The sequence below is a fragment of the Cygnus atratus genome, chromosome 3, assembly GCF_013377495.2.
Source record: "Cygnus atratus isolate AKBS03 ecotype Queensland, Australia chromosome 3, CAtr_DNAZoo_HiC_assembly, whole genome shotgun sequence".
Taxonomy (NCBI): Eukaryota; Metazoa; Chordata; class Aves; order Anseriformes; family Anatidae; genus Cygnus; species Cygnus atratus.
The window spans coordinates 89,064,127-89,089,673 of NC_066364.1; the positions used below are offsets into that span (position 1 = coordinate 89,064,127).

The window sequence follows — 25,547 nt, forward strand, 5'->3', positions numbered from 1 at the left end:
TTTTCTATTCACTACATTGCTTCAAAAACAGGAATGTCACATAGAAAGCATTTTTCATAGAATACATTTGGCTCTGAAAGTATCAATTACAATTAAAAACAAACAAATAATCCCTTAAAAATGTTTCAGAAAAAAAGGTAGAACTTTGTTAAATAAATTTGTCTTTTTCCTAAGGGACTGGATACACCAGCAGGTACAGCAATGGCCTACAATAAACAAAAAAAAAATCCCAAATTCACTAAATCACATTATCTATGTATCTACATCATATCTACATCATATCTACATTTCCATTTTCTTAAGAGTAGTAAAGAGCTAAGCCAAACTCTTGCTTTTCACCAAATTGTAAAGTTTAAAAATATGTTTAAAATACTTTCCAACCAACAACGCAGTTTCTATGAAACTGTACAGCAAAAGGTCTCCATTTACAAGGAACTCAAGAAAAATAAAATTAAACTTCCAAAAGCAAATACAGGTACCCTTTGTTTGCTGTCTTGCTAGCTTGACCAGCACTGTAATAATGAAACCCAATTCTTTTGTGTAATCACACCTGTATGCAGGAAAAGTAAAATCAAAACCAAACGACACTTCTAAACAACATGTCTATACCAGGTAAGAACTGTAGAATGGGTGTAAGTACAGCAGTGAAACTTTTTGTTAGGAAATTAGTATAATATATAGCAGAAAAATAATACTTCCTTTATGAAGGTTTGATAGGTGTTTTTCACCTGATATATTGCAAACTCTTTAAGACACAAACAAGCCATTAGTATTTACTTGAGGGATTAAACGAGCAATCTAAGGCTTCTTTATTTCAGCAAGACAGAATCATCAAGATGATTTAAGATCCCTAACTAATATATACTACTCTCTCACATTTACACTGATTACCGTCACAGTTCTCCCAGGCCATTCCCATGTATGTGCAGCCTGAGCGGGAACACTTTACACCTCTCATAAAGACTATTTCATTTTACCACATCCTACAAAGTATACTGTATTATAACACACTAAATCTGTGCCAGAAAGAGAAAATGCTGCTTACAAGCTACACACTACAATAGATTAGTACTGATGAATTTCTAACAGGTAGAAAACAAACCACTCAACTAAGAAATTTATTTTGATTCCTGAAAGAAATGTTTATTTCCCTGTTAAAAATAATGGCAACAGCTACCTGTCACTTAACTCAAATTCTGATAATTTTCCAGCGGACATACATGCTTTTTTGCTCCTCTCTTGGATAGAAGAGTTGGTGACAGCCAAACCTTCTACTTTTAATATACTACTCATATTCTCCTGTCATTCAAGCTGCAATTAAAATTACAAATACTACAGGTATTGGCAACATTAAGTCATTTTATTTGATGTTTCTTCTAGATCAACAGATGCACAGTGGGCTCTTCCAATATGCCATATTTTATGAAAGTTAAAGATGTGACAAATTAGCAGTTAATCATTTTGTTATGCAAAATGTGCATAGGCCTGCTCTAAAGCTGTGAAAAAAGTAACTTCTGCTCTACTTAGTACCACCTTAATCTGCAAATAATGGTGAATAGAAGCGTTAAATCCCCGTATTCTGTACACAAGTCCCAGAAGTGCTGTATTTTAACCTGAAAGATTGCAGTTCATCAGATCCCTACAAACCTCTATGCTAAAACGGATAATGCAATACTCTAAAGGACAGAGCTGTGAGTTCACCCCCATCTTTCCTTCTACGTTTATTGTCCTTACACCCTCCCACCAGAGATGGTAAAAATTAAAATAAGGGGGGTACTGGTACACTGCTGTGTGCTAGTAGGAGCCACCAACAATTTCTTTAATTTATTTATTTCTGAGATTGTTAAATGTTGCAGATGTGCTAAGCAGATCTGTCACATGCATAAAGTCTTCCATTTCTCTACAATTTATAAACAATGACAAAAGCAAACAAATAAAAAAAACCCCAACAAACTAATAAAAAAATCCCAAGCTTTTGCCATCAACATTCTAAACATTCTGGAAGTGACTGGATGTATTATGAAAAAGTTACTGAATTACAATAGATCTCATTAGAGAAATGCCATAAAGTGAAGTGTAAGTGAATGCACAGGCAAAAGAAAATCTCCCAATCATGAGGCTTACTTTCTAAGTTTGAATTCTTTAATAATTCCATTATTTATCAAATAATATAAAAATAGAAATATATATTTTCTAATACTCAGAACTATTTCAAAGCAATTTTCAATTACTCTAGCTATTCCTTAATGGTCAACACTTGAAAAATTCACAACTGATGTTTAAAGAATTATACTTGTTACCCTAATGGGACTATTCATATTACCTGTCATAGGTAGTGAATATGTCTAATCTAGGAATATACATTCTATATAGACATATACATACACACATAAAATTCAGGAGTGCCTTTACAGAGCATTTCAAAGCACTGACTGACAGTAGCCAGTTGTTAGGGTCTTAGTTAAGGTCTTCATTTTCATCAACAGACTTCTCAATACAGCTTTCTATCCTTCTTCACTATGTATGTGTGTTTGTATATATATGTATATATTTGAACTTGCTGAAGACAGAATACTCATTGGATCAAGCACTAGATTTAAGTTCTAAATTCATGGGTATTTTCTTTTCCTTATGTTCAAATACTATTCATGTAACCAAACTTTTTACCGGTGACATTCTGAATTAATTTGGGAATTACCATCATCTCTGCTTATCTGCTAGCCTCAAAATAAAACTGCTGGAGACAGATGAGCTAGTCTAACAACTTCTCTACAAGTTGTAGAGAAGTTCCTAACTTCTTCTGCCAAGAAGTTCCACCTCTTTCCTTACAACACCTCTGGTGCCTATCAGATAGTGCTTATTCACTGAATGAAGTCAATTCATTAGGAATTAGAAAACTACCTTGTCACATATCAGTGAGTTGAATCTGTTCATGAAGAGGCCAGACACACGTCAGAAACAGTGCAATGGATAGAAGTGACTATGTTCTCCGAAGAATGGGGGGAAAAGATGTTCCACTCTTTTCAACCTTCCCTATTGGGAAGCACCTAAGGATTTTACTTGCACTTACAGCTAACCAAGCTTACAAACTGATTGGTTTCCTAAGTATCTTCAAAGTAGTAGGAAACAAACGGTTCCTCACAACTGAGAATTACTCTAAAAGTGGAAGATCTCAGGAGATTGGAAGGGGAAATACTATTCACCTAACACCAACTTTGAACACTTCTCACAGCATTGTTTTGAAGCAGGGAATGAGCAGAATTCATGTGGTAAAGCTGTTGTACCGAGGTACCTGAATGATAAATTACATACTTGAAACCACATAAGAAATCTAAAGGAAAATAGAGAACTGTACTGAACAACTCCATGTTAGCTCTTTAAGCAGAATACCCTGGCATCTTCCAAATAAACATGAAGGCAAAGGATCTCAATAGAGATCTGACAGATGCAACAACATGACATGATACATTTTGGCTGCAGCGAGCTTGAAATGGGCTTCTCTGGTTATAAAAACCAGGCTGCTGCAGGTTTCCAAAAACACCTTACTCACTCAAGTCACTAGGTCATACTATGCTGCAGAGCAACTGACCCACATGGAGAACCACATGCATGTTTCATGCTACTCTGTAAGAATGTGTAGAAATCGCTAAAGTTGAGCCCATTTAATCCTAACTACTGAAATGTAGTAAAATTATTTATGACTTAGTAAAATCCAACTAGGCTTCAGAATCTGAAGAGCAATGCTTGTGTCTGGGATACATTTGAAGTGCACTTTTTCTTTTCCTTAAAAAAAGAAAAAAAAAGCAAGAATTTCCTTTCCAAATTGCTAAAATATGACTGTAAGATAAATTGCAACATAAATATATCTGAAGCAATGAAACAAATACATAATATTAAAATATATTACTAAAGAGATGCATAACTATGAGAATTTAGTAGCAACATTCATTAGTTCTTTCCTCAAGACACAACTGCTCTTACTCATTCTATGCCATTTCAGTTCAGGTTAAAATAAAAAATCTCTTTAGGAAATGTTAAGACTACATTTTACTTCAATTTACAGCTTATCTGTCAAACTGTGGTAATGCTGCATTTCTTATCAAACAACCTACATGTCATCTATTAATGTGTATGAAAACTTGCCCTAAAATAACTTCACAGTTGTTTCAGATAATAGCAAAATTAAGAAAGCCCATGGTTAACTAAGACGTGTACCAAGCTTTGTATCATGCACCTGTTTATGGAAAGACATTTGCAACATTCACTCCTACTTTCACTACTCATTCTGTCTTGAGCTTTCTTAAATATTGCTTCTGCATGTGGCAGAAAAAAAAACAGAGACATGCATGCTGAAATGCCCTGAGCACCTGGAAGATTGGGTCTGGTGGCTGTACCATCACTGTTCTTCACCTCTGACAAGAGCTTTAATAAAGGGAGATTTGAAAGAATCCTGGTTACCATAACTTTGAAGGTAATTAAAACTGAAATAATAGACCCCATGCAAAGACATATGAATACTTAAAAAATGGCAAACGGAACAATTATGAAGACAGAAGTCAGTTCGATGATCTGGTTTGAGAGGCTAGGAAACAGAAAAGGTCATAACATAACTAAGTATTTGATCTCTCACAGAAATGTTTAAACTGAGGAGAATAGTGAGGGTTTTAGTATATATGAGACTTTCACTTCAGTAAAACATGTAACTAATTTTCACTTTTATTCAGAGGTATCCCCAGATGATACATTTTAAAGCTAACTAAACTGTAGCAATTAAAGAGTTATTCAACATGCCTTTTTTTTTTTCCTCTCTCAAAAGAAAAGAAGTTACCTTTTTTTTTTTTTTTTCCTGGCTGTACTTCCATTGTTGATAATGAGTTTGGTAAACATTTTTTTCAATTGCTATAGCTATGGGCTTCTGATAAGAAAATACTGTACTAGTGAGTGCTGACATAATGTAAGTTATTGAATTTCAAATAAGAAAAGTAGCCAAGACAGTTACAACATTCAAGCAGTTGTCTAATTTCAGTAAATTCAAACTTTTAAAAACTGCACAATAAAGTGCTTTTGCACACCTTCACTAGCTGAATCTCCAGCTGAACCAAACAGCAGAAACATTGCTGGTGCTTGAATGCTGAGGTTATAACTTCAGCACTGGGAGACAGGTATGCAAGTACTACTGCTGTCAGCTAGGTCAACATTTTAGTCCCTTGTTTGACAATTACCCTAAATTTGTTATTACACCAAACACAGCATTCACTTCTGATCAACAAGTGAATCACAGAGATTTTAAAAAGCCTATATGATCAGTCTGAAAAACTAAGATTTAGTGGAAACAGCATCTACATCTAATCAACACTTGATTCAAATATTAGATATACATCTACCTAAAAAAAAATAATAAAACATTATAAAACTGAAGAGACGACAGAAAATAAAAGATTTGGTAAGAAAATACTATTTTTAAAAAAGAAAATCTTCAAAAATAAGTTTAGAGTCAAACTTTGTTTTCAAGTAACTTCTCATGAACCTGACTGCAGAATAAGAATTAGAAAGTCTTATTTTAGAGTTTTGGAGAGTTTTATTTTATTTTTTTTTCCAAGATGTAATCAAAAAATTAATGCTAAAAACAATGTCAGAAGCATTTTGTTTTGATCTAGTCAAATAAGGAATTACATGCATTTGAGTAAATTATAACATTAAACATTTAAATAACTTGCAATAAAACCATTACTGTCATTCAACCAAGTTTCTACAGTTAAAGCCTGCATGTTAAGTGTAAACTAATCCGGCATTTGAAGAATATCAATCGTTTATCTGCTTAACATGAAGGAAAGATGCAATTGGAATTTTTTTTTTCTGGAGAGAGAAAATTTTAGCGATTGCATAGCACTCTCTAGTGGTAAACGGTATTTTAGTCAACTAAGTCTTTTGAACAGAATTTATCATTTAAGTTATATACTTATTTTATATGACAAAATATGGTAATTTTGGAAAAGGGATTGTGTATGTTTTTTGTTTGTTTTTCTCACTACTTACAATCTCTCACACACAACTTTTCTCTCTGCAATGTTTCAGATATCATATTTGTCAATACTATTGATGTTGAACCTAATAACATTTTAAACTATTTAAATAACACGTTTTAATTCTTATCTTTGCAGGATATTACATGAACAAAAAAACAGAGAGCATTTGCTTACCTCTTCATTTACATTTCCTGTCTTCAAGTACAGTCCATAACTACAGAACACTGAACTCTGTGGAAACACTTTCTACAGTCTGCATGTATATTTCTTTCTGACACATTTCCATAAATTAATATGAAACTCAACCATATTTGAAAGGAAACAAACGAGCTTTTATTATTTCATGGGTCAGCACATGCTAGTTCCTAAGCTGTCATTTTATGCTATAACTTCAGCCCAAACCCTTACTTTCTGAGAATAAGCATCTTTTCTGGCAGATCAAATAATACTAAAATACTAGCTTTAGTCTAGTGATAGAACAAGCATAGGTGAGAAGATGAGCTAATCCATTTTCATAATAAAATTGTAAATCTTCTGGTAATAACTGTCTATACCAATTCTGAGCCACTGAAACTGAAGTTAAATCATATTTAAAAATCATTAAAAATAAATGTTATAAGACTTCCAACAGTTTGTTATAAAAGAAACTGCAGAAGCAAGATTAAAAACCTGAGCACAGATAAGCATTCACTTTTTTTTTTTTTTAAAGACAAAAGGAAAGAATTAGAACTGCAGTCAGAGTGTAGGAGCCGTAGAAAATTGCCGTATTTTTTAGTTCAATATTTTTAAAGGACTCACTCTTAACCATTATCACATACAAACTTTTTGTTTCTAAACAGCTTCTTTACACAATAAACCTTGGATCAAGAAAGCAATCCAAAAGGTTTATTAGTCCATCTAATGCTGGACAAATTTAAAACTCATTGGAAACACCTCAGTGGGATTAATTTCTCTGTATGCATAAAATTTGTGTGTACAACCTCTGAAGCATTACTGATTTCCAATACCTCTCTCCAGCCAATGTTACGACCCAGTGACTAACTAGAAGAGTCCTCATACACCAGAAACAAAGCAGACCCTGGAGTTTCTAGTAGGTTTCGGATAAACACCTAGAATGCCAGAGAATTATCTTGAGCACATCACCATAAAGCATCATACTGCTTTATGAACCCTCAGTTTATGACAACTTTGGACGTACAGTTTATTCCTTTAACAAAAGTTGTATTATAAACATCCTAATGGCTTGAAAATTGTGGATTTTTTTTTTGGAAATTTTAATGCCATGACAAGATAAAACACACATCATTGTAAAACTTCAACTTTAAAGCAAGAAGTGCTTCCCTTCATATAACTTTTCCTCCTACATAGAAAGCCTCCACTAGAACAGTTTATACCATTTAGTTTTCAGTTTTTAACAAATGAACTATACACTGGAGGTTCCTAGCTGAAAAAGTGTTGTTTTTAATGCCATAAAAATCCATGTTAATCCTTTTAAAAATTTCACTTAAAAGATTTTTTATAATCAGCCTGTAGTACATTTAGTCTAAATCAAAAGAGGTTCTGAAATATTTTTGATATTTAAATTGAATTCATCTCATGGAGCATGTAACAATAAACATGCAGTTGTTTTGAGAAGTGAGGATTTAGGAAAGGAAGTTCATTACTAGTTTATTCTGAATTTCTTATTAAGTTTTTCATTAACAAACAAATTATAGTTCTCAAATATAGAGCTTTCTAGATAGGAAGAGCAATTTTAGTAAGTTATATTATAAAAGCAGATCTTTTAAAACTATCATTACATGTGTTACCTCACAAGCCTAATATTCAATATTCCCAGTTTGATCTCCATTGTGACTGAAGTTATATATTACAATTAAGAATAAGCTAAGTATTACCTTAGCATACAGTTACTAAAACAATTGATCACATTCGTAAAGGACCTTTCCTTAATTTTCCTGACAGAAGCCTTAAAATCCTTAAAGTAGGGCTGTGTGTGTTCATATAGATATATACACATCTACATATGTGTAGGTGCTTTATAATGCCACTGAAAATACCATTAAAAGACACAATCATTTCTACATTTGTTACACATTGTTTACTTACAAGACAATGCCAGAGAATAGCAAGGAAGTCAACTGCTTATGTCATAAGAAAATCAGTTTTATTGAACTCCTACTTTATTTTGTTTCAGTAAAAAGATTTTAAATTAGAATTTAGTACCTACATGGGGTTAAATACATGAGATACAGTTCTGCTTGCTAATCAAAAGATTTTACTGTGTACCTTTCATGTTAAACCTTATCTTACAGTAATTTTATTAATAGAATAAGTGGTTTCTCTCAAGCATATTGGCTTTTGCTGTGAAAATACACTGTATATACAAGATAGTTCTAATATGCTTACTGCACCAATATAATGTCTTGAACTACTGTGCAGAATAAAAAGTCCAGTGTCTTGTTCCAAGAGGTGCTCTAACAGTATTTTGATTGAAATAGGAATCTTAAATGGTAGCATCATTTTTCAAACTGTGATTCAAAGTAATACTTTGCTGGCACCCTTCCTTACCGTCAAACAAATGGATATTCTAGATATAAACTGTGAGAACAAAAATTATATGAGACTTTCTTCTTATATTCCGATCTCAAAGCTATTTTGCCTCTGCACTGCAAATTTTACCATAACACTACAGCCTAAAGAACAGCAGTTTTTTGTTTTGTTTTTGTTTTTAATTTGGTATAATCTTTTTTATTTTTTTTTCTTTTAAATCAACAGGAATGCAATATAAACATAACAGTTTTCATCCTCGAGACTCTGTACTCCTTCCCATCTAAGAATGCAAATGGCCCCAGTTCAACAGAAAGGTGTCCAACAGCAGAAACAGAAAACCCTTTTTGGGCCCTTAATGAGGTCTCCAGAGCCCAAGGCAAACCGATAACAAATTGTACTTTCCACATATTGGAAAGTGGGGGCTGTGAGGGGGGAGACAAAGAAAACCCTAGAGCCTGTCAACTGAAATTAATTGAACTTAGCCATGCCAAGAAAACACTGGTAATAAACCCTCCCCATCTAAATTAAGGTTTTACACCATAACAAAAAAAATAGTAAAAATTTATGGCAGTAATTTCATCTTGGGTTTTTCAAGAAGAGCCTGCTGATTTTCTTGCACTCAATAGAAAAATCCCAGAGGAGCAATGCATGCAGCAATAAGGCAGACTTCTAAAAAGATACCACTTAATTTCTCACTCTTTCCCTCGTACTATTGCTACTCTTCCACTTTTATTTAACTGAATATTAACTCTATCACTGCAATATGCTACCACCAGCTTTCTCATTGTACAAAGGTAGTAACTCTCTTGCTTCACTAGCCCCCTGAGAGGGCATTAGATCTCTGCAGGTTCATCAGTCATTCTGTCATCCTAAAAGCAGTCGAGATTCTAGACAAGTTAGGATTAACAAAATGGAATCAAAGATCAAAACATAAAAGGTTTTAAAACATTGAATCTCAGTTTGGGCCAGATGATAAACTTTCCACGCAGAAGTAACTGGCACTGTACTGCTTATCCCCTATATGCTGCAGAAATAAACTAATCCTGGATTTGACAACTATGAATACATGTTTTGCTTCACCTACTTACGCACTACATCCTATTAAAAATCCAGCAACTAATTCTCACTACATCTATTTAATATAGAGCATCTGAACCCTTTATTCTGACTTTGTTTTCAGTTTGTTCTGATAACAAAGACAAATTAACATGTGTATTTTAGTTATACCATCCTCAACTTCAAAAGGATGATAACTTCAAGTTAAAGGAATTTTTCAAAAAAATTAAAAACTATAATCCGTGCACTCTATGAAACCTACAGAAATGATCAGTGACATCCTTTATTGCATCACTCTATCATCCAAACAGAAAGAGAAAATAACTATACAGATCACATTTTTCTGCTGTGTCATTGAACAGCTTATACTGAGATGCTTTTGGAAGGTCAGAAAAATGACTACCAAAGCTCCCTAAATCAACCATTTAACAAATTAAGCCTCACACAGAGAATTTTCACACTCTTTAAAATGCTTTGTTCAAGCGAACTGTAGCCAGACATTTCATGGACTTCACTGCCCCCATCTTAAGTCCACTACCTCAAAGCTGTTCCCCACTCTGCACAGAAGCACAGCAAAACCTCTCCTTCCCAATTCAGTCTTGAGATTATTCTAGCTTCACCATTCACCTGAAAATGGAAGCTAACACACTGTCTAGGCTGTTGAAGGGTTCGAACTATCCCTGGCATGATTTCAGCCCAGCCCGACTGGTCTTCCATTCTCAAGCACCGCTTGAGAGTCCACACGGCCCAGAAGCTATTCCCTGCCACGGACAATGTGGACAGTCGATCAATTGTGGAAGCTGTAAGAGTTCAATAGGATGGAAGTGGCCAAATTAGGGCACTTGTGACACTTCATTTCAGGACTAGACTGGTCCTTGACACTATTTAGTTCATCAACTTAGATTCAGCTGTAGACTACTTGAAAAGATTTCAAAAAGTCTATTATGACAGTTACTAGAAGCAAATACTTTCTAGGCAGAACAATAAATTCTTTAGGATATTTGTTTGTTTAAGTTTCTTATTTTTTTTCTAAGAATTCTCTATGCTTGTCTTGCACTGTCCTTGCACTTACCCACAAATATTTCTATATTTAACACAGCACTTGCTCCAAATCAGCCTATCTTCCATATACAGCTTACCGCACCGTTCAGCTAATGTGCTCAGTTTAAAAGCCTTTCTTTATTTTAAGAGCTCATCCTTCCATTTCCCTTTTCTGTCCAGGCTTTCTAAACCTCTGCAAACTCTTCTGAGACTCACAAGCTACACAATTCTTAAGATTTTATTTAATCCCCCTGATCAGGCTAATACCATATTTTTGAGGAAAGTCTGGAGAAAGCTGGCTGCCTTTATCTAGGTTGAACTAACTGTTTTGTTATTTCAAGTAAGAACCGTAAAATTGGGATCACGAAAGAAAACCATGTAGCATTTGTTTGCCTTTAAATACAGGAATTATCAGGCTGATTTTCTGATAGGAACTTTGAGAATAAATCAGTGACATTGAAACGAACTATATACTGTCCTGCATTTGTGTGTTAATACAATTGTATTATCCAAAGATGCACAAAAATGCACTACAAATAATCTTAACTACCTGACATATACATATGCCATTTCATTTGCTGAAACAGTTCCAAGTCCTACCTAGCAAAACCATCACAGTTTTCATGTCAACTGAAATTTCTTCCCAATTCTGCTGATATCATTTGAACGATTTTACCTAAAGTTTACACAGTGTCTACAAGCTGTTTTATGGAGGTTGACCACGCAATTCACCTAGCTGTCCAGATTTTTACAAGCATCTTCTGACTTGGGATAGCAATATGCTGCCACAATAACAGTAATTTCCAGAGAGGGATTAAGGCCTTTCCTGGGCCAAGTATGAAACTTTTCCTTTTAATTCTCCCTTCTGCTTTCCCTGCAGCATGATCCAGCTCTCAGTTCTGCTGAGAGAAATGAATGATAAGTTCTGGTTATCTCTACCACCTCTGTCTACATGTGGGAGGATGTTTAAGCTACTAAGCCATACAGGGTAAACTAAAAACAAAAGGAAAAGCAATCATGAGATTGCTTTAAACTGTTACTACCTAGTGTTAGCTCAGCAGAGAATTAAGATCATTAGAAAAAGAAGAAAAAAGATTGATGTGACAAGATACAGAAACCCTACAAGAAGCAGCAGAGAAGAAGATAGCAGCTCAGCACAATCAACTCTCTGTCCAAGCATAAGAGGTTAAGAGAAGAAGGGGAGAGTCACCAGCTCAGCCTCAAAAACACCCACCTCAGCGCTAACCTTGAGCAGAGACCAGCAGGAACCACCCAAGTCCATTATGGCCTTCTGAAGGAACAGGACAGTGTTTTAGCAACTAGTCCAAGAAACCTGTTGTCTTAACATTTGGTTTTCTGATACAGAGCAAATCACCTCCAGTTCAACCCTGGCCTGGGAAGAGGATGCAAATATTAAATAGGGAATTAATAGCGTTTTTAAATATAAAGGTCTCCAGAAAGACAGAGGAGGATTGTAAGCATCAAGACATCACTAATGAATAAGTGAACTGCTATGTTTAACTTACTCAACAGAAAAATCCAAAAGAGGAAAGCAAGAGTCAAAATGGAAAAAAAAAAAAGGGGGGGGGCAGGGAACACTTTTTGCTGATGCAGCATGCCAGAAAGCAGGCACTTGTTTCATTTTCTATTTCTGGAAGTTGTCAGAAACAGTATTCTAGAAAACAGGCCATAAAAATGACACCAGTGACCCTGAAGCAAACTATTATTCATTAAAGCTTTAACATTGCAACAACTATAAATGACTGGAAAATTATTCTAACACTAAAGTGTGACCATAATTCTGGAGACAGTAAAATTTTCGACTTTATTTTTAAGGCCACCCTTCCCTAAAACTCCAATTGTGGCACAGCATATTCTAATTAGATTACAGCAATTAAGTTCACAGAATTTCTTCCATATTCCCCTCCCAGATCTTAAAATTAAAAAATCTATGATTCAAAGTAAAAAGCACAAGTATATTTCAGGATATCAGGACAGGAATTCCCTGTTTTGTTTCTTGATATTGGTGGTTATTGCTTTATTTTTAGCTATCCACTGTAACTTCTGTATCACACTTACACAGAACTACGAAAATATTTATCTGTAATTCTTATGGAAGAAGTCAACTCCAAAGCACCATGCATGAGCACTTGAAACATCATGCACAAGACAGTATAAATGATTTCAAAACAAAACCAGAACTTTCTTACCCAACTGTGATACTAATTTGTTCGTACTCCTCTTTTATGACAAGTCTTGTCTTTGTGTTGTTAAGACGAGATGCATTAATTGATGCCATCTTCATGGAACTTTTGCTTGCTCAGTGTAAGAGTATTTTACTTCACTTCCATGAAGCTACTGTATGAATTGGACTAGAGTTTACTAATAACTCTAAAGCTGACATGTTTGTACATAGCCCGCTTGACCCATAAATCAAGATAACTATAATGCCAACATTCAAGTTCTTCATAAAAGACTAGGTGGGTAAGAAAGCTCCATATTACTGTTAAGTCATTTCTGCTAGCTAATGTAGCTGGACTGATTCTGAAAACCAGATGCTACAAGGAGAAGGAGTGAAGTGTGGGAAGAAAAAAAACTAAAGACATTCAGAGAACCCCAGAAAAAAACAAACAAAAAAAAAACCACTATTCTCTCCTTTAAAAAATGTCAATACAAATAGGAAAGAGACTGCAGAGATAACCGAACAGCTCAACCCTGTCCTATCAGCCTTGTATGACGTGCGCTGTGTAAAAGCACTCTCCATTGTTTGTGACTCCTGCAGTGACCTCTGTTTTATCTTAAGTACTGCAACTACGTCAAGTAATTTCCGTGGTAACTGCATATATGGTTCCTAATTTTAATACTCAAAAAAAAATTCTTGTCTGGATGATTGAAATAAAATACATAATTTAGCTCCTTATTCAGATACAATTCACTAAAAGCTAAAATGAACAAAGATGTTCTGAAAATACATTCAAGGCCAGTTATGTCTGAAAAAGAAAAAGAATGTAGTTTTCTGGTTATGTAGCTGCTTTCAGAATTTCAGGATCACACTTTGCAGTTACTCATCTGCAAAATGTTACTTCTATTTCATAGATTTTCAATATGAACTATTAAATCTATTAGATCAACAGTGATTCCTCCCACCTGCACTTAAGACATTGATATAATGCCCATATCATTTCTGTATTGAAATATTTCCTTTTTAGGTAGCACAGGAGAAAACAAATTTAACTTTTTCAATTACATCATGGCAGTTGCATACAATGTACGCTATGAAGCCACATAAAGATTAGATTATAAATTTCCAAATGACAATTTTAAACAATATACCGCTGGGCTTACTTTAAAAGAAAATGGGATAACAGATGGTTTTCGGTGCCTAGGTGCCTCCTTTCCCCCTGCATTTTTTTTTTAATGTAACCAGTAAATAAATTTGGCGGTTTGTTTCTGAGCAGCTCAAACACTGATCATCCACAGTAGAAATGTGAAAGAAAATGAGAAAAAGTGTCATGTAAGTTCAAATGAAGTAAACATTTAGAGATCACCTCTGAATAAATATAAAATATAATATATATATAAATACATATGTCATAAATATATATCGTGTATTTTAGAAGCAGACAGCTCATTTTTAAATATTTATAAATGATACACCTGCATAATCCTCAAAATACTCAAGGGGCTGGTCAAATCAGCACTCTCCCTCATTCTCCCTACCTCCCATAAAAAACATTTAAAAACCATCATCCCAAAATACACGCAACAGTGCATCACTAAGTGACATTTTTAACTAAGTTGCCACAGAGTTGAACCAACAGTTCCAAAGCTAATAGAGGAAACTGGCAAACGTGGGCTGACACTCTGTCTGCATTTCATGAATCACTTTAAGCAATTTTCCTTGTCAGATGATTTGGAAAATTCTTTAACTTTTTTTTTTTTGATGAAATACACACTAAACAAGCTTCTAACGCAGAACAAAATGTTCAGTCAGCTTCCAAGGTGCTAAATGCCTTTTTATATTATTTTAGATGCAAACTGATATTGTTAACCCAGATTAAAAAAAAAAAATCAGATTCTTTCCAAAATTCAAATAACCCATTTCACTGGGTATCCCTATTTGAGATAATGACAAATAGGAATAAGAACAGAAACGCAGACATCCATTGCACCTTGAATAAACCTAGGCTCATCAACATTTGAAATACAAACTCCAGAGTCCTGCCTCATCCAGTTTGTCCAAACACAAGCCCAAGCACTCTTCATTCACAGAACTCTTTTTCACACTTTCTTTCACATTTGCTGTATCTAGTATTTGACATACAGAAATCCCAGGAGATTACATAAACAGATTACATACGCAGACAAGCCATCCCACCCCCCTCTCTCTCCTACCAACATCCTTTCTACATCATTGGTACCATTTTTCCCTCTTTCAAAAGCTTTATCTAATTAAATTAGATTTAAATTAGATTAGAGCATTGTTCTCAACTTGTACTTAGCCGTAAAGTTCCCTACTTCTATTTTAGTCCACAAAAGAGCTTGTCCTGAAAATATCTTCCAATAATTATTTTTCTCCCAATATCAATCAATATATCAGTATCAATAATTATTTCCTAAGCTTAGGCCTTACCTGCACCCTTTCCTTGCACTAACGTTCCTCCAAAGAAGCAGTATTACTCTCTTCCATCATGCACATGACTTCAAATCACTTGTGGAAATAAAGTATTCTAGATAGGCTGACCCCAAACCTTATTCAATTCCAGACACCTGTGGTGAAGACCAGTTAGGAGCTGGATGTGGTGGTGCCAGCACAGGCCCACTGGCACTATGTTGGAAGACTGTACAGTATTTTCCCACAAATCAGACAAAGCATAGCAACTCATAGATAACTGTAGTTACCTTCCATAATGCAAAGGATAAAAATGGTTTAAGAAGTCTGAAAAAAATAACTTTTCTAACAACGAACAGCAGCTTCTGTTAAAATGATGTATTACATGCTCTTCTGTGTAAATTTCACAGGAAAGTATGGTGAACCCCTCTTTCTTGACCATAATTCAGTACACACGAATGCGTCTGACTACTCTTGACGATATGAGGAACACTGTCTTATTACTAATCTGCAGTATGTCAATTCACAACAAGAGGATAAAATACATTTATAGTTTCTAGTTTCACCCCAGAGTGAATTAGTTCAACTTCATTCGTTTTCACTCAAAAGAAGTAATACAGATTTGCCATACTGAAACAATTTGTTTCCCTTTCATTTACACATTTATCTATGAAGACAAGATAAAATATGGCATAGGAAGGCATCTCTCTTTACATCTGTTATGTATGCTTTATAATTTAGTACAAACTGGGATCATCAGTGATAATGTCTTCTAGCCCTTCATTTTGTTCTGATCAACGGAAATTTTAAAATCAGTTTTCACCTAATTATACATTCCATCCTTAAAAAATAAAATAAAATAAGGCAGGGGGTGGGAATACAACCTGAATGGGAAGGATATCTATGCATATACATATAGTGTTCCACCTATCTTTAGTTTTCCTATATATTAAATCAGAATTAATAATACTGTTACATTTCTTACAGTGAAAAAACAAACCACACACTCCAAGCAAAACATTAACATCATTACTTAAACTGAAAAAAAACAGTTTTCGATTGTCTTATTTCAATTCAAGTGCTCATAAATACTCATTTTACACAGTAAATTGTCCTTCTACTGATACTTTAATAAAAATATTAATAATAACCAAAAAGCATTCCTCAGCAGTTTTGAAAAGTGATTTTTATACATAATAAGCTTATTAATTCACACTGCAGAATATAACTGTAGCATGGAAATACCATAAGACGCAATTAAAATTGATTGTATGCCTTAATACTAGGTGCTTGTAATTTACTCCTATTTTTTCAAATGTCCAAACGTGTGACATTTAAACTCTTAATTTCTAGACTCTAAAAAGCTTATTACAGAAACAGTAATATTACTATCTTTTGAAAAATAACTTTTTATTTAAAAGAAAAATTATTTCAAATCTTCCCATTACCCAAATTTTGATGGCATCAGAATAGAGAGGGTGTCTGGTAAGTTAATGGGAAAATGAACTTGTAATGTCAAGTCACACAAAGTTATATAACTCCCTCCCACAAATCCTGCATGTCTGAAGAATCAACTTTCTCAAAGTTGAAGAAACCTCAAGTTCTTTAAATTCATAAGCACTTTTCAAGATTTTTCCAATTCTTAGCAACTTAAAAATACATCAGCAAATCAACCAAATTTCCCCGCTCAACTCCACATAGGAGGAGTTCAAAGAAAATAATGATTTTAACATCAGAATGTTTCACTTTTAAAAGTCTATAACCATAGAGCCACGGAAATAGAATAGTTTGGGTTGGAAGGGATCTTAAAGATCATCTGGTTTCTTCCATTTATCAGGTTGCTCAAAACTCCATCTAACCTGAGATCATTGTGGATAAATCCAAGGAAAAAGATAATAATGTGAGCAATGCTAAACTCAGACACTGAAAATTGCACATTCAGGGAACAGATTTTGAAGTAATCATTTCAAGTCTTGTAAATTAACAGTTCTTTGTATAGTGACAACCCAAGGGCCCGGGGTGGGGGGAGAGCGGGAGATCCCCGCAGTATTGCACACTATTGGGAAGGGTGCTGAGAACAAATAAGAGTGGCTTTCTGTCACTAATAGCTTGGTGTGCCCATATCTCAAATGCTTGTATTATGGAGTTCTGGTCAGCACACCTCAAGGTGTGATTTCTGTGACTCTACTGTGGCTCCCAGTAGAGTCACAGAAGGCACAGAGTAGTCTCACAGTACTGGGACTAGAAGACACCAAAACCAGTAAAAAGAAAACCTCTAAATAGGTAACTCTACTTTCTTCATGTAGTAGCTAATGGGGCTTTTGGAACGTGTTACCACTGGAAATTGTGAATGCAGCCGGTAACAGCCATATCAAAGAAGGTTGCTAGATAAATGAATGGACAACATATCTATAAACATATACTAACAAGATCAGGAAGAGTACAAGGAGAATGGAACACAGAAAATGGACAGGTTCATATGTTCTCCCTAAGCAGCATCTCCTGGTCTCAGGGTCAAAAATTGGATGCTGAGCTAGGTGTCCATTGGTCTGATTCAACAGGGCACTTACACTGTTAATGAGAATGCAGCTTGATTAGCAAACTTTACAATTTTCAATTAGAAGAGACAGAGTAATTGAACTGAACAGAATACACATTTAGAAATCAATATTTAATACACCCTCCATCTACTGTTATTCCCCAATACAAAGAGAAAATTGTAGGAAGAAAAGTAATGTAGTCACTACTGATCATTAATGATGTTACTTATAGTATCTAAGAATTCCAAGATCTTTGTTACACCTCAAGTGAAATATAGAAATATTTGTCCTAATCTTACAAGTTAACAACATGCGTAGTAGTATAAACCTGTAAAAATTGCTTTATGGTGAAATTAAAACCCAAACGCAAAAACTGGTGTTTTACAAAGAACACTTTCTCTCTTTTAGAGGACATAAGAAATGACAACCAACTGCTTCCATTAGCAGCCTAAAAATGATAAATTGCACATAACTTTGCCTATTACTATTATCCCTACTGTAAAATACAGTAACATTAAAAAATATTTTTCATTTTGCTTTGAGATTTACTTTTAACCCATGTTGTATTTTCTGTGGTGTCTTCTGTTCCATTGCTTTCCTTCCTTTAATCATTCCTACCGTTGCAAATGCTTATGCAACCTTTCACAAATTGTCATGCTCCCTAATAACTTGACTCTCTATTGCACCTGACTTGCTCAGTTTTCTATATCGGTCTTTTCAGATTGATTTTTTTTTTTTAATTTTGGTTTCAACTGTTTGCGTCCTATCTTCTTGGCTTATGCTTCCCAGCTGGAACTGAGATGAGAAACAGCAAGTACAGTCCTAGCTCAACAAATTCAAGTTTGACAAAGGTTCTACAAGCTTTTTTAAAAGAGCAAAATGACACTGAATGAAGCATTTTACTTTATAGTTTTCTTATTTACACTGATTTATACCTTTAAAATGTGCTACACAGAAGATAATTTGAGGTTTGTTAATAGAGAAGCAAGTTTAACTACAGACGTGTTTGCTGTACTATAACATTCTTAATGTCATCCAAATTATTCCACAGCGGAGCTTGGCCTAGTGTTGTTTGACAGATGGCTTTATAAACATAGAAAGTGAAGAGAGAATCCTTGTAAGCATATTATTTGCGTTCACATATACAATTTGAATATTAATAATGCGTGATTTTAAGTGTGGTACAGTGTTTCAGACACATCAACAAACCATGCCCATTATCTGCTTAGAAATAGGGAAGAAGAGAAATGCTTTATACAAGGACATCAAACAAATTCGACAGATGGCAGTCACTGATAAACTAAAACTAACCAGAATGCTTACAAATATGGCAAAACAAGATTTCCTCCTGTAAAAGTCTGTCTTCGTAAGCATATATAGCAAGGTTTCACAGTTAATTCTATTTCTTGGAATGCAATAGAAACCACAAAAGAGGATTTAAAGAGAGTGTTGAAGATACCTTTTAAATAAAGGTTTGTCTTATGCAACAGTAACTTTAAAACACAACTTGCTGCAGAATTATTACGAACAATTTTATAGTTTAGTGTTTAGGTGTATCTGCATATCACTGTGAAGCTGAATGACTACTCATAATTTTCACCTGTGTTGGATTTCTTATGAGGTGAAACAGCCTGAAAATGGACCTAAAAACAATTTACTGTTTCTAAACTCATAATGAATACATAGAATTTTGAATACATAGAAATTCTAACCATATTACAAAAAAGCCTATTTAGGTCACACATGAAGAATATGTACTCAAGACCACTTAAAATTAACTTTCTTTTAAACTATAAACCAAAAAATACATATATACACTTTTTTTTTTTTTTTAATTATATCCAACAAACTGAGCTGGCAGGCTCTTTCTCACATTTCTCAGAATTATCTATACAAGCCATATTGACCCCTTTACACACACTTTCACAGAAACATTAGTTTTCAGAAGATAAGCTGTCTGGCAGATTGTCATCAACAGCTTAAATGCACACTAGATTTTCTGCTTTTTCCTTAAAGCTGAGTTGGGCTCTTTATGTTAGGATAACTGAATTGTTATGACAGACAGAGAAAGAATTAAGAAAAGAGTTGTCTTGATAAAGTTCTTGAAAAATGTTATTGATGATGCCTCTAGAGAAGTGAGCTTCTATAACACTACGAATAAAAAGAACACATTTGGAGCCAAAATTAGAAGTGCAAGCTTAGGATCAAAAGAATACATGAACGAAGATGAGAAAAAGAATCTTTTAAATCAATAAGCATTCTGTCACAGACAGGCAATAGCTTTCTTGATCTCGTGTAGAAGATCTATGCCATTTGAAAAATCTGAGACTATCTCATTATCTTCAGAAAAGAAAAAAATGCCAGATTGAACACATACTGGAAAAAAAATCTGGGGAAAAAAAGTGAAAAAACGTGGAAAGATAGAAAGATAAGCAAGCAGCACCTAGCCACTAAAATGGAGATGTTAGGAAATAATTTCCTTGCATTTCACAGGTTTAAAAAGCAAGGTATTGGAAACATGCCAAGAACGATTCCTCAGTGTGATCACCTTCTACTAGAAAGAGTGCTTACCTCTTCTCTCCACTCAGAAAAACAAGCAAAAGAAACAAACAATCAAAAAAATAAAAAAAGGGGAAAAAAAACCTGCCTGCTTGCAGTAAAAGCTGATTTGTCAAAATAATAGCAGTGTAAACCCTCTAAGGTCTGGAGTGACATTTCAAAAGTTTGTTTTTTTTTTAATACTGTTTTTTTGTAAAACAAACCAAGATATTTTTAAATTATCTCTGGACATTACATTATCACTGCACTGCATAGGTATTAGAATTTGGAAAAGATTTTAAGAATTCAGTTATCCAGAGATGAAGAAAACCTCGTTTGTCTTGCCAAGCAAGATTTTTTTTCTAAACTCTGAAATATCAGCATATCTGCACAGTTAGAAATAAAATATTTTCACAGCAGTAAATGCTTCCCAAAGCACAGTACAAATAAGATAACTAATCAAATTAACACTTTGCCTATGTAACCATTTATATTTCTCAAGTGTGGTAACTGAGGCAAAGATATTTCAGTTGCCCAAGGTTAATCATTGCATTCACAAGAAGACATTTTATAAGGATATTAATGGCAGTCTTTTTTTTTTTTTTTCTCCTCTTCTTTTTCCAGATGTTTTTGGACATTCTGAAGGCCTTACCAGAGCTCCTGCCAACAACTCTTGCTGTGTGTTTTTCAGTTAGGTCAGTGATGTAGCAGAGTTGGATTTTAAGTTAAAACAATGTTCAACAGTCCCTTTTGGATGTCTACATGCTTTTTGTTAATACCAGCCTTCTCTACCGGGGGGGTGTATGGGGAGGAGGAAGAATTACTTGCTTAAAAAAGCTAGTGCTGAATTCCAGTTGCAGATGATGTTTTCTTCTCAGTTTATTTTATGTACCCAGAAAAGTGTTTCAACTGCTTTTTCCTCAAGAGTTAACTCCTCTCTTGTTTCAGAATGCTCTTAAATTGAACCATATTCAGAATGCCATTTGGCAAGTTGTTATCATTGCATTTCCATCAAGCAAAGGAACACTGCAAAATAGGTACCTACTACAGATAGGGAATTCAGAGATCTACCGGTAAGGCTGGAAGTGAAACATTGCTGCTTAAGCAGTAGCTAACTTCAGCAAATGACTCACAAAGCAGAAGAAGAAATGAAGCAACCGCACCACCACTATTATTAAGGACATGTATCTGAAGCTGTCTGGCCAAGAAGAGAATTACAGAAAAAAAAAACAACTGTCTAACCTACGCAAAGAGATGTTGTTTTCAAGCATATCTCTACCTGCAAAACAACTGGCCACGATTACCAACATTCCTTAGTTTAGAACTGTGTTCCTACTGAAACATTCACTTTTTTTTTTTTAATGTATTTAGTCCCCCTCCCTATCAAAAGCTCAGGAGAGACAGGGTTTATAATTTTATTTGCCTGCACTCAGGCAGAGGATTACAAACGCTGTAATCACTAGTATCAAAAACTCTTGAGGCACTGAACAAAAAACACCCAATATCATCATTGCTTAATAAAAGGAAAGGGAAGATATTCCCTCTGCACTGATAAATACATTTAATACACAGCTTACCTTCTAAGGTAAAAATATTTCTACGCTATAGTTTCTATAGCAGCCAAGTACTTCAAGAGAAACACAAAGCACTTAGATATATTCTAATACTAGCAGTTTGAATTAGTAGTGGTAAAATAACTCAATATTTTTCAGTTTAAAACAAATTTTAAAAAGGCCAAAAAAGTGCAAAACATTTTCCGCATTTACAGTGTTTTTCTATAGTCATCTACCATTTTTTTTGTTCTGTTTTTTAAACGTGCTTTAGGACCAAGAATTTATGTAGTAATAATTAATATTTCACTTTCATTAGTCATGTTGTAATATCTCAAGAAGAATAAGAAAAAAGAACGAACTTTCTACAATTAGTATTTCTCTAAGACAATAAAGAAATAGCAAATACAAATAAAATTTGACCTCTTCCCCCTTTCACAGTATTTTTCACATTCTGGCATTACTGGCCAAATTACTTATTAAATTATAAATTCATCTGGTTTGTCCATTTCTCCCACAATTAAAACTGAGCATCATCCAGTGGCAGATTAAACATGGGAAAGCAAATGGAGAATTTCCTTCTGACCTGATGTACGATCTCTGTACTGGTTCTCTCTACAGCTAAGAACAAACCATAATGTTTCCAGAAACCTGGGAAGTTTAGGACACAAAGCACAGCATACGCTAGCAACAAGAGTTTCACTAAAGAGAGTTTAAACACAGAAAAAACTAAGTGTCTTAGACTTTTATTACAGTGACACCATGTGGCTACATTTGATTTGGAATCTCTCAAAGGTTTCATTTTCTTGTAATTGCTTTAAAGAGGTTTTCAAAATTAGTGATCTAGGGCAAAGAACAAAGACAAAACCGCAAAACAAAAATGAAAGGTTGAAAAACTGAAAAGGCTAAAATACGAAACAGCATCGTCTATTCAAAAATCATTGAAGGTGTTAACATTCACTTGATGTACCAATGCCCCACAAATTATTTTTCATGGGAAGCACAATAATGCCCCTAACTCTAAAAGTATTGTGGATATGTGTTCACAATGCTTCATATATCAAAAATCAGTCATGGTAAAGGCTGCAATGCACATAATGCAATGAATAACTTATCAAGCATGCTAAATTGGTCTTAATTCATTGTGATATAAATTGCATGTATTTCATTCATCAACTAACTGCCAGAAAGTTGCATCTTTTTCATTCAGCTAGTGTGAAAGAGACATTGACTATAGATTTGAAAATGGATAATGACTCACCTAAGAGAAAAATGAAAGGTTTTCAAAAAACAAACAAGCAAAAATCCAACCCTGCATACATGCAAATAGAAAATACATTCACATTTTCTGCCTAATGAAATGCTTGAAGAGCTCCTTAAAACTCAGGTGAACACATTAATTCAGCTCTTGACAGCTCTCACCTTGCATAACTAATACTTATATGAAAGATGACTCAAAAAGGAAACTAATGTTGCCTAGCATATCAAGGCTAATATTCTCTTTATAATCTATGTTTGAACAATTGCCCTAGTATAGTAGACACAAACACACTGTCCTTCAACAACACCTACAGAATCTGACACATTCCACTCACTTGTTTTGAAAAACAGTGTGTATATTAAAACCACAGCCAATGAACTTAGTTCTCCAGTTCTCCCTTACTCCTCAAAAAGTCATCCTATACAGTGATGCCATAAAGACATCTTTATGACAAGCAGACAAACTAACGTTGAAATTGAAAATCAATTTTGGATAAGTCTTTGGATGAAGTCATAGAATGGCTGTCCTTCCGAAAGAAGATTAAGAAAAGTCCTGCCTCAACACCTTAGATCTCTTCAAATTCTGTTAACATGATGGAATCAAAAATCACTGTCCTTAGTAACAAGCTGTCCACTTTGTACTAAGTTAAGGTCACAAGAAAAACAAAACCAGACAAAACAAAACACACCTATAAACTCCATGAGACATTTCATCATTGATGGATGATTTAACAGAGACACCTTTAAGCCAAGATTTATCAGACAGAGAGACAAACTAGAGGCCAGCTGCAATCTCAGAGTGAGAAAACAGTAAAATAAGAATCACAGAGCTTATAGGGAAGAAGTGAAGATGTATTTGTCCGCATCAGGAAAAATAAATTTGAAGCCAGTTACATTTAGTATGAGATTATTAAAGCAACAGGGAGGCTGAGAAAAAGTTACCTGAGAAGATGCACACAAATGACCCACTAGATTTTTTCCACATACGCTACAACAGTTTGTCTGCAATTCCATGTCGCAGAGCAGTGAAGATCAGAGCAAGAGGCCACTCTTTGAGGAAAAAAAAAGTGCTTCCCTTCCTTGGTGATTCCATTAATTGCTAAATGATTAAGAAGTCTGTGTCTACAGAATAATTACTACAACACTGAGTCTATGATACAAAGCATAGTGATCATAACATCTCTGGAATTTATAGATTACAGTTTCTCTGTTAATAAGTTCAATACAGTTTTTGGATAGGAGAACTTCAGTGTGATCACAAGCTTTTTCCAGAATTCCCAGCACCTCCAACAAAAAGACACCATCACCTCAATAATGATTAAGCCCACGTAGGTGCTTTGTTTTCTACGTATCATTGCTCAAACCTCCTTAATCTTAACTCTCCTCTTTCTCGCTTTCGTAACTCTTTCATACTCTTTCAATGCAACAACAGAAAACATGTAAAATATAGAAAATACATTACCAAGTTGTACTGCAAGTATTTAAAACCATTAAAAAAAATTTGGCAGCCAAGGAATGATGTTTACTAACAAGTGAAAAAAACATCATTGTTGTCAGAATGCAGCTGCAAGAGGAAGAGAGTATGACTCAAAATAATAATTAAAAAAAGAAGAGAGTAAGAAGAAAAAAGAGATACAAGGCTAGAGGTAGAAGAATCATAGTTTTCAAAACAGGATGCCTGTAATTTATCAACTATTTATATTAAAATGCAAGATAGACAAATGTTGGGATTTTTTTTGACGGCTTATGAAAGTTGTGTATACCATACACCATCAGAAATACATAATATAGCAGCAAAACCCTGCAACTTATTCTGGTGTCTACGTTATCTAATGACAGCCATGCAATGTTACGTTGATGAACTAACCTGCAGACACGGGCAGGAAAATATAGGCTCTGCCAGGACCGACAGAGGTATTTAGAGTGATCGATAACTCGAATCCAGTCTAACTCGTCCATGGACACTTCAATGTAGTACGAATAAGACCTTTGGATTGTCAGGAGAAAAAAGAAAAAAAATAGAAGTGTAGTTAGAATACAAGCAGTCACATATTAGGAATTAACTTCTACAATTTCTTCCAGATTTTTAATTGTGCTGAAAGGAAGGCTACCCACAGTCCCGTGTCTAAAATCTCTAAGAAAGGTCCCTATTCCAAACTAGCTTTGAAAATAAATTCACAGGCAGTTATATTTAGAGATGTTTTCAGAATGACTTAAAACATCCCAACACTCACAATCTGCTGTAATCAGAGAAGACCTTCACCTCTCAAAAAATGTAATCAAAACTTTCAAATTCAGTCATATTTAGCCATAAAATACTAATTTGTATTCTTTCTGAATAGAATAAATCTAAAACAGCAGTGATGAAGGTATT

The 25,547-nt window shown here is 34.4% G+C and overlaps 1 protein-coding gene across 1 annotated transcript in view; it reads right to left on the minus strand.

Annotated features, from left to right (window-relative positions):
- Window positions 1–25,547, minus strand: part of BTBD9 (BTB domain containing 9) — a 126,485-nt gene that overhangs the window by 83,636 nt on the left and 17,302 nt on the right. Inside the window, exon 7 of the mRNA XM_035560419.2 lies at window positions 25,041–25,160. Within this exon, the coding sequence (XP_035416312.1) occupies window positions 25,041–25,160 (120 nt within the window). The remainder of the gene's footprint in view (window positions 1–25,040; window positions 25,161–25,547) is intronic.